This window comes from Phialemonium atrogriseum, assembly GCF_030411735.1.
Source record: "Phialemonium atrogriseum strain 8032-3 unplaced genomic scaffold QBC33scaffold_24, whole genome shotgun sequence".
NCBI lineage: Eukaryota > Fungi > Ascomycota > Sordariomycetes > Cephalothecales > Cephalothecaceae > Phialemonium > Phialemonium atrogriseum.
Genome location: NW_026848161.1, coordinates 171,413 through 186,602, shown reverse-complemented (window position 1 = coordinate 186,602; position 15,190 = coordinate 171,413). Strand labels below are relative to the sequence as shown.

Below are 15,190 nucleotides of genomic sequence, written 5' to 3'. Positions count from 1 at the left end.
CCGATGACACTATCCTGTTTTGGCAAGAATGGCGTCTTCTCCTAGCTACGCTTGGCATAGGCCATGACTCGCCTGCCAACTCGGCCTTACTCGGCCACCTTCCCTAAACATTGGCGGCGACATCGGCCGACAAGCTTCGGCCCACGGCAACCCTCCTTGTCAGTATTGGCGGAGAGGAGGCGGGAAATACGAGGCAGAACGGGTTTGGATAGATTGCGGGTTCATGATGACCCAACAGCTCGCATGCTGCCCGCTGCGACGGTCCAGCCCCTTGTCTTTCGCTTGACTCCCAGGAAATTGGAGTTCCTGGGACCTCAGGCCTGTCCAGTTTGCCGACATAGCTTGCCCTGAGCTATAAGTACCCGCCACCCGTTCCCATCTCCCATTTGTCATCCCTCCAAGTAACTCACAAACTCACAGTCGTTTGCATTCCACCAAGCAACCTTACAGTCACTTTCCCACACCCTCTCCCGCCCTAAAGCAGCCGTGATCATGCGTTCGTTCGTTACCTACTCCCTTGGGCTTGTCGCCGCTGCAAGCTGGACTGTTGCCGCATTCCCATCCCTCGAGGTCAGGTACGCCGACCTCGCCGAGCTTCAGGCCCGGCAGGCTCCTGGAACTCCCGAGTACCAGTGCCATTCCGACTGTGGTTAGTTACAGCAACCCCCCTCTCTTTCCCGCTGCGGCCAAGATTCTCACGCTCTCCTTCTTTCCAGGATACGCCATCCTCGGCGCCGACGACGCAGGCTACTGCACCAACTCGACGTGGCTGGGCCTGCTGGACGACTGCCTCGAGTGCGCCAACAAGTTCAACATCTGGCGCTACTACGGCAACGGCGTGACCGGCGCCGCCAAGGGCTGCGGCCTGGACGCAGTTCCGTCCCCCTCCGGAGGCGAAGCGCCCCCGTCTTCCACAGCCGCCGGCCCAACCAGCAGCGGTGGTGGTGGTGCCCCCGAGACATCAGCCCCTGCGACTTCCAGCCCGCCTCCCGCGGAGACGACCTCTGCCGCAGGGACGTCTGCAGGGACGTCCGGCGGGTCCACTGCCGAACCCTCGGGCCCCGCTGAGTCCTCGTCCGCCGCTGGGTCGCAGAGCTCCGCGCCCGAGGGCTCCGCCGCGCCGACTGCGTCGTCGACCGGCAGTGGCTCCGCTGCTGGGACTGGTACCATTCCGGTGAGTTGTCCTAGATGTCTCTTTTTCCTTAATGTCCGGAAACATTAGCTAACCTGGGTCTGAACAGTCCTCTTCGGCGCCCACATCTACCTATGTCACTGTTTCGGGTGGCATCAGGCGACAGGACATCCCCTCTATTCTCGCCATTGGTCTCTCCATGCTCGCTTTGGCTTACTAAATGGTAAATCGTTAATATTGGGCTTGGTGCCCATCATCTTGTCTCGCACTGAGAAGCCCCTGTACGATTAGCTTTGCCATTCTATTACCGCGTAGCTGATAGTGTTGGAAACTCCGGCTGTCAGACCTCGCGCCACCCTTAGTTAATTAATACCACTCGTCTTCAATACTCTTATTTCGTCGGTGCTTGCTGCCAAAAGTACTGTCACTTGCGCATAATGAAGCCTTGAGAGGAGCCAGCCAAATGGTGATATTATTGTCTCATATTCAACCCTCCAGGGCGTCCCTATCCCATCCACCACTCCCAAATGTAGTCCCCCAATCTAACTCTCGTAGCTCACTCGGACCAGATCCACTGCCATAGATCATGCAGCATCCCCTCAAAAAGCAGCCTAAGCTCATACAGCCTCGCCGGCTCATCCTTCCACAACACCCCGCCAAGCATCACGCACACCCACGCCGCAATGAATAACCCCACCCAAAAGACGACATGCGTCTTAAGGCAGGCGTACTTGCCCGCCCGACCGACGACGCGCAGACTCTGCCTGCGGGAGCCGCGCGATGGAGCGACTCCACGGGGCCTGGTTGGTGCAGTGAAGACTGCTCTGGGGACTGGTCTGGGAGCTGGTCTGGGCGGTGGTTGCGCCCGTGGGAAAGGAGTGCTGCTGCGGCTGCTGCTGGTGGTTTTGGTAGTGGCGGTGGTGGCGGTGGGGGTCTCCTCCCGCTTCACCAGCCTGGCGAGGAACTCCTCCCGGCTGATTTCTTGGACTTCGGGCTGCTTGGGCCGGACAGCGGCGGCGGGCTTCGGCGCCCGGCGGGTCGGGGGTCGCTTTGGCTGTCTGGGAATTGTGGGCGGAGTGCGGGGGTGGGAATAGACGCTGCACCTGCGCTGGAACCGGAGTGGGTTGGTTTGATCGTAGGCGTATTCGCTCATGTCTGGTTAGGAGCGGTAAAGGGGGGGGAGTGTAGGGTTTGGAGAGGATGGGACGGCGTGGAAGAGGAAGGAACGGAGAAGCTTGCGAGTATATACTTATGGGTTTCCGGGGAACAAACGGCGGCGGCGGCGAGGAGGTCTCGGAGCAAGACATAAAGACCAAGACTACAGGCTGGCTTGCAGTTATGCCTCAAAGTATAGTAAAAGGATCAATTGCCTCAGGATTTTCGGAGCTCTTTGTCTTCGATTCATGTTCAATCAACTTCTGTAGGGGCAGTTTCCTTGTCCCAGAGAAGGATACCCCTCTGTTAAACAAAGTAAATGCACTTTCGGTGGGATAAAGAAATCCATTCTGTCGCTGAAACTAGAGCCTGGGGAGAAAGAATAGCGATTCTAGGCTCGTCAGCCTAGTTTAACGCGGAAAATAGATAATATTTTTTTCTTTGACCTGGCCGACGCTAAATTTTTCCTAGGTCCGTACCTCCCTACCCATCCTAAATGATAGAGGTGAAGTCTCGCGATGCTGATCTAATTCAGGGAGACATTATGCGAGTGAAATATCTCTAAAGATTGCAGCCTACTTGGTTTCAACTCGAGAATGTCTAACTACATTTAGGAGGATTGAGTAAGGGGTCATAGAAACTGGGACTGTCGAATCAACGCATGTATTCAAGCCTCATAGGCCTGAGCTCTCTCAAACCCGAAGAAAGGCATTGAGTGTATCAATTTTAACACCATTTCAGGAACCCCCGAATGTTGTAACAATGTCGACCAGGACGGCGCTGGGCGTCATGCAATATTCTGTTTCCACACAACACTAAGCGGGCTTCAGTGTAATTAAAGCTGATTTAGAGCTGACGTCTCGATAAGGCGAAATTCCACCGAGAGGACGCATCTAGCTTGCCCTGGGGACGCAATAATTACTTCCACTTGCAAGTACAGGCAACGGAGAAGAATTTCCTCGAATCACAATTGTCTCCATCTACTACTACCTTGTGTCTCTGTTGACGTGGGATCAAGTGTTCGATGGGTAACAGTGCATATATTGCCAAGGCATCCCGGCCCTTCGGACAACTCCGTGATGCGGCGTCTCTGGACATGCTGATCGGTCAGCCTAACTCAAGGCAAAGGCCAAGAGGGATACTCAGTACCACAGTAGAGACTGCGACGTTGAGAATGGACTCTCTTGGAGGCCAGTGATTGGTGGGGCAAGTTGATAGATCTGAGGGATTCCTCAATTGGTGAACCTCTCAATTAACCCCTTGATTTACCTCCAATCGGATTCCATGGGCTCGAAACAGCCATGCCGCTCCCTCCAGCAGAATCCGACTCGATTACGGATTAGCTTCGGCGTCTTGACGACCGCCGCCTAATATGGCATCCTTAATCCATGTGGGGGGATTGCCCAACCAAAAATGATGTCTTGATCCATAGGAGATGTGGGGATCTCGCGTTTCAAAGGGACGGGGGGTTCCTCTCATAAACCGGGGAAACAAGCGGATCGCTGGACGAGATGCAACTGAAATCTAGAATAAGGCCTACATAATGGGTAGTTGCCTCGGTAGGGCCTCACGGGACAGCCCATGATCCCGGATGTGACGCAATCTATATATGTGGAACCGATCTATAGAAGTTTCTCCACAAACCGCTGTGGACTTCAGACACGATGTTGATAGATCCAGTTGCTTGAGTTCATCGCGACCTTGAGGATATAAGACCCTCGATGTTTCGCCGCTTCAGCAGTCTCGGACAACGCTTCCGCGCCCAAAGGTATTTCCACGCTCTGCCCGCTCTTTCACCATGAAATTCAGAACCGCCGCTGCCTCTCTTGCCTTCCTGGCGACATGCGTAACAGCCAGTCCCACTCCCACCGTCGAGAGAGACGCTGCCGGGACGCTAGAGAAGAGGGCATCCATTACTGACGCCTGCGACATCGGTTACTGCACGCAGAATGGCGGGTAAGTCTCCCGTGTATCCACTCTTTTTCTGGTTCAGGATTGCTGAAACTTGGGTCCCAGAACCAAGGGAGGTGCTGGGGGGACCACCACGACGGTGTCATCTCTCGCTCAGCTCACTGCCGCCGCCGGTGGCAACTCGGCCGCCGTAATTGTGGTGAAGGGCTCCATTTCCGGGTCTGCGCAGGTCCGTGTTGGCTCCAACAAGAGCATCATTGGCGCCGCCGGAAGCTGTACGTCTCCCTGTGCCCCATTATCCACATCCCACGAGGAGGTGTTGGCTGATTGGGAACCGAAGCCATCACCGGGGTTGGCTTCTACATCAAGGACCAATCCAATGTCATCATGCGCAACCTCAAGATCAGCAAAGTCATTGCCAGTAACGGCGACGCCATCGGTATCCAGAAGTCCACGAATGTCTGGGTTGATCATTGCGACCTGTCCTCCGACATGGATCATGACAAGGACTTTTACGACGGTCTCCTTGATGTCACCCATGCCAGTGATTGGGTGACCATCTCCAACACTTACTTGCACGATCACGTAAGTTTCAATCCCTTCAACCTCATCATATGCGCCACAATAACAGTCGAATTAATGAATGGTACTGCGCAGTGGAAGACATCCCTAGTTGGACACTCCGACTCCAACTCCAAAGAAGACACCGGCCACCTCCACGTCACCTACGCAAACAACCACTGGAGCAACATCAACAGCCGAGCCCCCTCCTTCCGCTTCGGCACCGGCCACATCTTCAAGTAAGTACCAACCCAGCCACTCACCGCCCCCCCCCACACCAAGCCTTGTAACCCTAATTACCACCCCAATCGTCCGCCATTGCTGACTCCCCGAACAGCAACTTCTTCAACAAGGTCTCCACAGGCATCAACACGCGCATGGATGCGCAGCTGCTCGTCGAGTCCTCCGTCTTCGAGTCGTGCGGCGAAAAGGCAATCTTCAGCGCCGACAGCGACCAGACGGGCTACGCCGTCGTGTCGGACGTCGCCCTCGGCGGGAGCCGGAACACGGCTCCGGCGGGGAGCATCAAGGATGTCCCCTACGCCTACAAGCTGCTCGGGTCGGGTGGGGTCAAGAACAGCGTCGTGGTGGGCGCTGGGCAGACGCTTGGGTTCTGAGAGGGGCTGGTGGGCGGAGGCGGGCTGGGTGTGAGTGGGAGTGAGGATGTGGGATCAAACACTGCCTAATTAATGGGCAATTGTGTGGAGGGTTTTCAACTTCGAGTTGCATATTTTGGGTCTTGCTGTGTACATATCCCTTCTGACCGTAGAGCTTGATCGTTTCCACCGGTCAACCCGTCCTCTACACATCCTCTCGGGACACCCCTCGTATATTTTCCCATAACCGTGCAACGTGGCGTGAACTCCATCTACCCGCTGACCATCTTGTCACCCACTTGTGACATTTTCGTGACCCTTTCGTGACCGAGGTGGTGGGAGCTTGTGGGAGTGATTCGATGACCGTGCAGAAAGTCGAAGAAGCTCAGAGGCCTAGCAAACCCAGCGCCAACTCGGTGCCCGTGGCCAGGGTGAACAGGCTATCGCAATGTGACTGGGGGTTCCCGCGCATGTTCTGGCAGATTTCGGTGTGGAAGGAGGAGCAGTGCTTCATGAGGAACATGGTGATGCGGGCGGTATAGCTGAGGAAGCATTGGTGGATGTGTTCCGAGAAGGTGAGAGGGCCCGTCAGTTTTTCCTGCTCGTCCAGGTAGATCAGGCCCCAGAGAGCCCTGCCGTTTACCCAAGCCATGTTTGCCGCCGTGCGCCGCAAGAGATGTTCGATAGCGGCGGGGTCGTAGGTCAGCAAGAAGAGGAAGCCGAGTATCAGGGCCGTGAAGAAGCCGACAAAGAAGGAGGATGAAAACCGCATGGCTGGAATCGTAGATGTGGAGTGCTGGGTGAGACTGGAGCTGGAAAGGTGTGGAAGAAGGGCCGGCGTGTGTGACCAAGAGATGCAGAGGTGACACCTGCCGGGCCTGATGATATATGCTCTCCTCATGGTATTGGAATATGAGAGATTCTGTCAGAAGTCGATTTCTTCACATTAGTGCCAAGCTAAGCTCACAGTACAAAGGATTTGCGCCCGGAAACAGGGTCAGGTATCTGGTATGTGACTACAGTCAAAGAGACTCCTGCGTGCCCAAAACCATTGCCAACGAACGGTTCCATGCAAAGCAATGCTCTGCTACAGCACCCAAGCCAACAAAATTGGTGCATATTTTGCTAATCTTGTCAACAAACCGTGGGTTTTGAAGGGAAGATACTGTAGCCAAATTCCATCAGCCGCAGTGGTCAGGCTTTCCACCTCTTCCCCATGTCATCGCGACGCCAAACAGAAATCGGTTCGGCAGGTACCAGGATTTATCATGGCTGTAACCACCTACCTAGCTACTTACTAGTAGGTAAATAGTGAAACGCTGTCGAATCACATTGGCTGCTCGCCTGCGAATTGCATGTGATGAAACCCAGCCCAGCCTGCCACCAACGTCAAACGCAGCCGCAGCTGAAGCCTGCATTTCCCCAGCTGACCTCCCTGTCTGTACCTTGCAACACCGACCAACACCAGTCCGGCATAGCTCATCTTATCTAACCCCCGAACCTATGCATGCCTACACACCTACCTACTACCTAAGTATGCAGGGTAGGTAGTATATTTACCTAGAGTTCCCCCACCAGCCAAAACTAAGACTGGCCCTCCAAGTTAACCAACACCCCTCCCCGCAGATCGACCAACAAGAGACAGACAAAGATGCCCAGCAAAGGTGTCCAATGTTACACGTACATAGCCGTCCCCGGCTGCACCATCGAGCTGTCCGTGCCCGGGCAGACGGTGGTGAAAAAGGACCTCCGCACCTTCTGGAACGCCGATCTTGAGGTTGACGCAAAGAACATCCGAAACCTCTTCGACAAGACGGGGCGCTTCAGTTTCAAAGTCCTCCGCAACGGCGAGCTGATCATGGAGCAGTGGATTGAAGTCAACGCCCTGACGGGCCGGCTCGGCGACGGCACCATGAGGGCGATCGCCAACACGCCCTCGGTGCTGCACGGCGGGGACCTGATCGTGTCGTACGGCTTCTACGCCGCCGGCAACGGCGAGGCGGGCTTGCCCAACCGGCACCAGTGCTACGTGACCGTCTCGCCCGACAACTCGGACTGGATGGCCGCCGTGGCGCCGCCGGGCTCATCCATAGAGGCCCAGCCGCTGGGCCGCATGGTCCTGCCGTCCGCGCACGACGTGGGCATGAACAGCATGCAGAACGCCGACGCCGTGCTCCAGCACGCCGGCGGCGCCGTGATCTCGAAGCTGATCCCGAACAACGACGCCGTGCGCGCCATCATCGACGCCGTCTCGGGCCCGGCCATCGCGCTGATCGCGCCCAACATCGTCTTCAGCCTCGCCATCACGCAGAAGGACAGCCTTGAGACGATGCTCCGCCTCGGCGCCCGCTACTTCGAGTTCCGCCCGGCCCACTGCCACCGCGACGTCCTGCCCGCCCTGCCCATCCCCGACGAGCTGTACTTCCAGCACGGCGCCGTCCCGGGCATGGCCTACCGGCTCTTCCTCGCCGGCCTCGTCGCCTTCCTCGCCGCCCACCCGGCCGAGATCGTCGTCGTCCAGCTGCGCTGGGACGGCGTCCCCGACGAGTGCGCCCGCCCCTCCGCCGCGGACCTGCGGGACTACCTCGCCGCCGCCCTTGCGACGACGACCACCATTCCCCCCCTGGCGGCGGGCGGGATCGACGACCTGCGCGCCGGCGCCTCGACCATCGCGCAGCTCCGACGAGCCGGGAGGCGCCTGGTGGTCCTCGACGGCGGGGCCGTGGACCCGCTTTCGACGTACACGGACGCCGGAAACGCGACGGTGACGGGCGACAGCATCGTGGACGGGTTCGCGCGGGCGCTTCAGCGGCCGGGGGCCGTGGAGGGCCGCGTGCTCGTCGAGCTGCAGTGCCAGGCCACGGCGTCCAACGTGCCGGGCGCCGTGGCGTACAGCGTGCTGTCGGCGGGCGCGTCGACGAGCTGCCTGCTGGCCACCAAGGCGCTGTGCGACGCCAAGACGCTGCCGTGGGTCAGGGACAACGTGCTGGCCGCGTGCGGCCGCGAGGCCCTCGTCGTGGTCATGAATGACTTCCTCGACGGCGCGACGGCGGATGTTGCGATTGGGCTGTGCGGGCAGAGGCTGAAGTAGGGGGGGAGGGTGAGCCATCTCGTCGGGCAGATGGTGTTTGTGGATTCTCGTCAGACTAACCGATCCCTTGAGGCATCTTGAGAGTATCCATGAGCAACCTAGACATTGGGCATCCCAGCGTATCTGTCGTTCGAGCTGTAATAATCGCCAATTTATGATATACCAAATAAATACAATGCACCCAGAACCTGTCAAGTCGTCGCCTTCTCTAGGGCAAAAGGGGAATCCCATGTAACACATAGGATAGTGTAATCGTCGGAGTTATAATTGCGATGTGCACGAGCAATATGCTGCAAGGCCTCAACTTCCAACGCGATCGCTGCTCTTCTACCCGACCCATATCAAGACGCCCGTGCCGAGGCCCCCTTTGCCGGCAGCGCAAACAGCGCAGACGAAGCAGGGCCCCCCAGCGCGGCGGATGACGGCATTCCCCCCGCGCTCCGAGCACCACGCCCTCGCGAGGACCTCGGCGCCCCTCCCCGTGGCGTTGATGACCACGACCGCCCCGCCGCCGACGTCGACGTCCTCGGGGGTGTGGCCCTTCAGCCTCGCGACCGGCCAGACGTTGTCACCCCGGTACCGCGACAGCTCCCTCGCGTGCACCTCGTGCGGGCCCCCCTGGCAGGGCGGCGGCGTCACGAAGATGGGGTTGGTGAAGAACTTGTACGCGACCGGGCCCGCGCTGTCCTCCACGTCCCCGTCCATCTGGAACGAGATGCTCGCCTGGTACTGGGTCCCGTTCTGCACGTACAGGTCGTCGATGTCTCCGTCGCCGCCGGTCGTCCTCTTGGCGGCCCCCTTGCGCGCCACGTCGACGTCCAGCGGGAGCTTCCTGAGCTGTATGGCTTGATCTCGCAGGTGCCGGTTTGTGGCACGGGGGCTTCGGGTACGACCCACTTGCCCGGGTCTTTCATGTCCGCGAGATACGCGTCCACCTCCTCGCCGGGCCGGATGCGCGTCGCTTCGAACCGGTCGTATCCGGAGCCGAGGTCGATGACGCCGTCGTCGCGGTTCGGCCTGTGATCTATCGGGGCGATGCGTCGCGCCTTGACGCGGACGTGTCGCGGCTTCTTCCCTCCCTTCTCTGGGGGATCAAGCTCGATTGGGGGACACGGCCCGATCCACCCGCAGAGCCCCGTTACGCCCGGTAGACAACCCAGCACGCGGCCCAGGACTGTTCTGGAGCGCCAGTATGACCGGATTGGCAGCGACAGGCTACAGTCATAACAGGGAATGACACCGATTCTGTCCTTGATGCTGGGCGTGCAGAGGACCAAGGCCGTCATGATTTTGAAGGCAAAACCACTTGCCCGGGAGGATGATACTGAACAGCCAGTCATGCAGGTGGACGTTGACCGTCGGCCACGGATGTTGCTGTAGGCATCCTCGGCGTAGTCGCGGACCTCGTTTATATACGGCCACTTCATCTGTTCAGCAAAGAGAAGGAGTCCCTATCCTCCGCCTGGGCCTTCTCTTCATCAGATGCGACCTTTTCCGCGCCGTCAATCTGTAGTTTTGTGTCCGTGATGATGATTTCGGCGTGCTTCAAACACAAATCCGAGACGATGAGGCTGGCTAAGACCCGAGCCGTGAAGCCGGCATAGGATGAATCTCCGTCGAGGTGTTCCAATCGCACCGCCAGCTCCCTGGCCACAATGATCTGTCGTAGGAAGTTCCATATTCCGATATACTCATCGTCTCTCGGTGCCGCCCATTGCAGCCCCACGCTCGATTCCCTTGTAAACTCCGCAAAGACGTCGGTGCGATTGCGCAGACTATAGAGGTCCCCAATCCAGCGTTTGGGGTCTCGCGCATACTGTTGGTTGTAGTACACAATTCTGTGGACGCCGGTGAACTCGGCACCGGGATCACAAGGATCTACCAAGATTGGCTGCCAACTTACCCCAGTGTACCAACAATCTCCTCCAGGTCCAGTTCCTCTGTCGCCGGATTCCAGCCAAACTTCCCCGGGCTCGTTTGCAGCTCATTCATCCTGCGTAGCAGCTTTCTAGCAGGTAGTACCGGCAAACTCGAGCGAATGACCATCATCGTCTTCTCTGGGCTTGGTGTTTTCGAAGTCCCAAGATTCAATGCCAAATCCTCCGACAGTGACCGTTCTGGGATTGACATTCTCAAACTTGAGGTTACTCTCGGCATCAAGCAAGCCATAATCCTCATCATCGGGCGACTCGTACGTGCCTCGAGACTGTTTTCCTCATGTATTTCTTCCTCTTATACATCTCTGTCGTCTCTGTTAGTCAAACGAAGCATGCTCAGCGAAGTCTGTAACAAACACGTACCAAACGAGGCATGTGACACCTGCACGAAGCCTCTCTCTCCCTATCGCCCCAGGATGGCCAATCCGTCTCCCTTTCAATCCCATCCCAGTAGACGTGGCCAGTGACGCGCGCCAGATTTCCGTACGGCCCAAGGATACTGACAGTCAACGCTCCGGTGTTCAACCTCTCGGACAGCTCATCCAACTCCGGCTCGTCTGCCGCCCCCTCCCCTTGCTTCCCGCCATGTCCGCAGTCCAGCGGTATCTTCGCGTCGGCGGCTTGCAACGTCTCCGTCTTGTCGTCCGCCGCCGATACGCCATCCCCGTCGCCCCGCAACTCCGGTAGCAACTCCGCCTTGGTGGCCACGTTGAGGGCGATTCCGGTGACCCCGGTCATGACGATGGCGTGCTTGGGCGGAGGGTAATGGGACGTGAGGGTGAGAGTGAGGAAGAGGGGGAGGTGATTGGGGCTTACCAACTACTTAGAATCGGAATCATGTCTGATTTTTCACGTCCGTCGCGGTGGTCAGCACAGCCACCATCATATGCGGAATCCCAGAGCTCGACTCCAAGACCTGTTCGTAATCACTAATGGAATGCGGGGAAGTGCTCCTCCAGACAACCCACCCGAGAGAGCATGCACGCGATCCACAGAACGGCGCAGAGTGCCCACGTTGGTGCTCCCACACCCTACCTACCATCCGCCCGGGTCATCCATCTCCGAGCTGGGAGCTGGGAACCAAGAGATGTATTGCTGCACCTATTCTTAGCTCAACCAGGTCAACCAAGTCACATTGCCTTCTCCATTAGCACGGCTTTCACTCGACGATTGTGCAAGTTAATGCACATTAGAATCCGCCACGCGGCGGAAACCACAACTTCGGCGCCTCTGCATCGTCTTCGCGGAGCGAGACGCGAGACCCAAATCAAGGCTCCCCTGGCCGGGTTGTATACCTTAACAGCCGTGTGTGGGTACCAACGGCCCCAACCAACTTTCTGGGCACAAAATCCAGCTAGTTGGCTTCAAGGTCGGTGTTGACCTACCTACCTACCTAAGGTAGGAAAAGTAGCTGGCTACCTACCTTAACGGAGTGTGATGTTGTGGTGGGCTTCTCGGTACCTGTGGGGAGGGACGCACGTCTGGTCTGTGCTCAGGTCGTCACGTGAGGTTGCCGACGACGACGACATCGACGACAACAACAACAACAACGGGGGCATAAGGGGCAGAAACATAACACCAAGACGACCACGTTTTGGTGAAGGTTATTGCACAGTCCCATATAACTGCCAGTTGAATAACGTATGTGCGACCTTCAATCTATCCAACTCCATTAGTTGAGATACCCATGTGTGCGAGCTTCTGTTACCCTTACCCATTCATCCCATATGGATATATCGAGGAAACCCACGACTATCAATTCAACCTCGTTGACCTCGTTTGAGAGTTTTGGCTAGGTTTACAATGTCTTGAACCTTTGTGTGCTGTGTTGGGGTGAGTCGGTGACTGCTTAGTATCGAACGGTGCGACCATCTCCGTCTGTGACCGGCTTGCTCTTTCGGTGCGCGTAGAAGGATCATAGATATCGGCCTCTCTGACGAACTGGGTTCCAGAAAACATGCCTGACTAATCATCAGGATAAACCTGAGATCATACGTAGGGGGGTTAGGTATTCACTTTGGGGTCGATATGCCCACTTGCCAGGTGGCCCAGGACACATGAGTTGATAAAGAAGATCAAGTGACATCTAAAATAACAACAATGGGGGTGGTATAATGGTAAGAATGTGATGCCGACCGCGGCTCCTATGACAGCCACCTCTGGGATGACTCTGAAGGCAGGCATTCGAACCAGCACCACGTCCTTTTTTTTTCTTTTCCTCTTTTTTATATTTCTCCCCATCACACCTTGGCAGTCAGTCATCCACTTCCTCTGCCCAAGTACTTTATTCTAATATCCGCTTGACCGTCGAGTTAGACAACGTCGGCGCCACTATTTTTGCCTTTTACTTCGCCCATTCTGCCTCTCCTCTCCCTTCCCCAAACGCCTTCCCTCCCCGCCTCTCATTGTAGCCTTTCGACAGGGCTGCGGTATTTGCCGGGGTGATAAGCAAAACGTCCAGTATAATGATGGGATTGACCTAGCCCCCTTGCTTGCAAGGGTCCGCTCCTCTGTCGAACCGCTAGGTAGTAAACCGACAGTCGCCAATGCCAGGAGGCTCACGGAGTACCATCTCGTCCAAGGGCTGTTCCACCTCCCTTCATACGAGTTCACATTGTTTACATCCGCCATGCTGAAAACTCTCACGGGCAAACCCAGCGACACCTCACCTGCTGTCCTCCCCACCTGCTCCTGCGGATCGCTATGCTCTACGGCCCGTACTTTTTACGGTTAAACCCGGGGTTGTAATAGCCATGTTTTGCTTACCTCGAGGTTTCTAGTTCGTTCTGCTCTTCTTCGACCGTAGCGTTAACAGCCCCCTGGGTCTAGAGTCCCCAGTCATGGAGAGTTACTCTGCTGACTGACTGCCGTCCAATGTCACGGGCCCGTGTGAACCGGACCTCGACAAGAACCCTTTGCCTGCCGCCATTCCTTCCCCACCAAGCCCTACACCGACAGCCTCCCCGACAGCCCCATCCAGTGCACCGCATCGCCGCCATCGCCGCCAACCCTCCTTACCAAGCCCACCTTCCGCTTCATCCCGAGCCCGGAGAACTCGGCAGTCTTACCGGGGGTGTCTGCCATCATGGTAGCTCGATACTTGGGACGGCTGTTCGAGAACTGAGCCACGGCGGTTGTTTCGATATCGTAACCGACAAGACACACGGGGCCTGGAGCTTCAGGCGCGGAAGAAATATCGGGAAATCGGCAGACGGGGTACATGTCGTGTCCCGCCCGTCCGCCCGATGAGTGTTTTTCCGGCGGGGCTGTTCCGTGCTCGGTCGTACGGGATATCGGATGATAGAACAAACGCACTGCCAGGATACATTTTCTTTTGGTTGGTTCTGGGTGGTGGACGGCGATTCCCAGGTGCAAGCTGGTCGCAAAAGTGTTCAAGAGCCGGCGATGGTGCCGAGCATACGTTTGGACTACACGAACTGCCTTTCATGGATAAGGTGCTTGGGGTTGATGTCGGAGTCCTCCCGTAGCTAAGTTGGATACACCCAGGCACTGGCGCGTCTGGAACTTGAGACTCCAACTTACCTGGTCCTCATCATGACACCGAGGGGCGACAACGGCAACTAGCTGTAGAAGCTGTCTTTAGACGGAGACGAGTCCTGCTCCGGGGCGGGCGAGAATAACTAACGGAGATTTCAGTCCTCGGCGCTAGCGCTATGAGTCACGGTGGCGATGGGAGGTGTTTTGAGTATATTGCTCTACTGGTGGGTTGACAGTCTTGAGAGGCGGGAATTGCTATCGCAGGACGTCCCTTCACGTGAGACCATGACTCGGTCGAAGGCGTGCTTTGCTTGGTTGACTGATATGGCACACGACCTCGACGCGCAGTCACATGGCCTGAAATCTAAGGTACCAGGCCGTTGCAACCCGTCAGACTCACTGTCATTAACATGTACAGCGGCCTCCAATATCCGATCGACATCATCGGAGTACTACAGTGCGACAGGACGATCCTCATGGTTGGCCGGCCAGGGCAGGACGATCGCATCTTGCAAGTCCCGAATCATGCGCAATCCGAGGAGCTTGGAAGGCTTGCCCACATCGTCGACGTCGAAATTCTCGGTCACAGGATGACTCCCGCCTACACGGGGCTCAGCACTCGGCATTCCCATTGGCGACAGCCATGCCGAACTTGCTAGGGAGGAGATAATGAGGCGACGACTCGAGTTCATCCCTTGCCAGCCATGCTCATGAGACCGTGGAGCAACTGGAAGAAATAACCCCGAGGTTGACAGTAGAGCCAACTGCGGCCAGCCGGAGTGAAGTGGTCAACGCGACTCACGCCAATAAGAGGGCCGGAGCCAGGCAGCAAGAGGGCGTAAGCGACCCAAGGACAGGATACATCCATGTCTGCGAACCAGTAAGATCGCAGTCATCCACAAGGGCCAGTGGAGAGCGAGATATACGACTGCTGCCTATACAGCCACAACAGCCAAAGAAGAGAAACGACATAAATCGACCCCCGAGAAGGGCGAAGGGGTCAAATCATCGCAGCCAAACCCGAAGGGGTGCGGACACCCTTCGTCGTCATCGAGAGCATTGCTTGCGAGATATACCGACACGCCCCCCAAGGAACCTCCCCCCATTCTCCCCCCGATAGCCCTGCCGAAAGCGGCGACGAACAAGGGAGGCGAAGCAGAAAAGGGGAAAGCGCGCAACGCCATGGGACCGTGGAGCCGGGACACTTGCCCCCTGCCAGCTCCTGGATGGATGGGGCGGAGATATCGGCTCGTCTGGAAAGTGAGGGTTTTCGCAGGAAATATATGTATGACTCACAGTCCAGACTCGA

The 15,190-nt window shown here is 57.1% G+C and overlaps 7 protein-coding genes across 7 annotated transcripts; 5 read left to right on the top strand and 2 right to left on the bottom strand.

Annotated features, from left to right (window-relative positions):
• Window positions 1-285: 285 nt before the first annotated feature.
• Window positions 286-1,352, top strand: QBC33DRAFT_622084 (uncharacterized protein; the record flags this gene model as incomplete). Its single annotated transcript, XM_060432824.1, has 4 exons — window positions 286-358; window positions 421-649; window positions 717-1,174; window positions 1,242-1,352. Exons 2-4 carry the CDS (start codon window positions 493-495, stop codon window positions 1,350-1,352), a joined length of 726 nt encoding a protein of 241 aa, XP_060280632.1. The 5' UTR covers window positions 286-358; window positions 421-492.
• Window positions 1,353-1,688: 336 nt separating this feature from the next.
• Window positions 1,689-2,633, top strand: QBC33DRAFT_595041 (uncharacterized protein). Its single transcript, XM_060431810.1, has one exon. The coding sequence runs from the start codon at window positions 1,842-1,844 to the stop codon at window positions 2,439-2,441; it is 600 nt and encodes a 199-aa protein (XP_060280631.1). The 5' UTR covers window positions 1,689-1,841; the 3' UTR covers window positions 2,442-2,633.
• A 1,183-nt stretch (window positions 2,634-3,816) lies between these two features.
• QBC33DRAFT_572487 (pectate lyase a) lies at window positions 3,817-5,376 on the top strand (the record flags this gene model as incomplete). Its single annotated transcript, XM_060430654.1, has 5 exons — window positions 3,817-4,243; window positions 4,304-4,473; window positions 4,539-4,783; window positions 4,856-4,998; window positions 5,097-5,376. The coding sequence occupies exons 1-5, from the start codon at window positions 4,086-4,088 to the stop codon at window positions 5,374-5,376; spliced, it is 996 nt and encodes a 331-aa protein (XP_060280630.1). The 5' UTR covers window positions 3,817-4,085.
• A 364-nt stretch (window positions 5,377-5,740) lies between these two features.
• Window positions 5,741-6,127, bottom strand: QBC33DRAFT_517701 (uncharacterized protein; the record flags this gene model as incomplete). Its single annotated transcript, XM_060426200.1, has 1 exon — window positions 5,741-6,127. One exon carries the CDS (start codon window positions 6,125-6,127, stop codon window positions 5,741-5,743), a length of 387 nt encoding a protein of 128 aa, XP_060280629.1.
• A 704-nt stretch (window positions 6,128-6,831) lies between these two features.
• On the top strand, window positions 6,832-8,928 carry QBC33DRAFT_595033 (phospholipase c). Its single transcript, XM_060431809.1, has one exon. The coding sequence runs from the start codon at window positions 7,007-7,009 to the stop codon at window positions 8,444-8,446; it is 1,440 nt and encodes a 479-aa protein (XP_060280628.1). The 5' UTR covers window positions 6,832-7,006; the 3' UTR covers window positions 8,447-8,928.
• Window positions 8,327-11,121, bottom strand: QBC33DRAFT_595027 (uncharacterized protein; the record flags this gene model as incomplete). Its single annotated transcript, XM_060431808.1, has 6 exons — window positions 8,327-9,278; window positions 9,344-9,867; window positions 9,936-10,284; window positions 10,350-10,386; window positions 10,469-10,652; window positions 10,747-11,121. 6 exons carry the CDS (start codon window positions 11,119-11,121, stop codon window positions 8,774-8,776), a joined length of 1,974 nt encoding a protein of 657 aa, XP_060280627.1. The 3' UTR covers window positions 8,327-8,773.
• A 2,896-nt stretch (window positions 11,122-14,017) lies between these two features.
• QBC33DRAFT_198422 (uncharacterized protein) lies at window positions 14,018-14,645 on the top strand. Its single transcript, XM_060422561.1, has one exon. It carries the CDS (start codon window positions 14,074-14,076, stop codon window positions 14,473-14,475), a length of 402 nt encoding a protein of 133 aa, XP_060280626.1. The 5' UTR covers window positions 14,018-14,073; the 3' UTR covers window positions 14,476-14,645.
• Window positions 14,646-15,190: the final 545 nt, after the last annotated feature.

Bases quoted from the DNA above. Each gene is read 5' to 3' on its own strand.
- QBC33DRAFT_595041 (XM_060431810.1), top strand. From the start codon at position 1,842: ATGCGTCTTAAGGCAGGCGTACTTGCCCGCCCGACCGACGACGCGCAG.
- QBC33DRAFT_595033 (XM_060431809.1), top strand. From the start codon at position 7,007: ATGCCCAGCAAAGGTGTCCAATGTTACACGTACATAGCCGTCCCCGGC.
- QBC33DRAFT_198422 (XM_060422561.1), top strand. From the start codon at position 14,074: ATGGGAGGTGTTTTGAGTATATTGCTCTACTGGTGGGTTGACAGTCTT.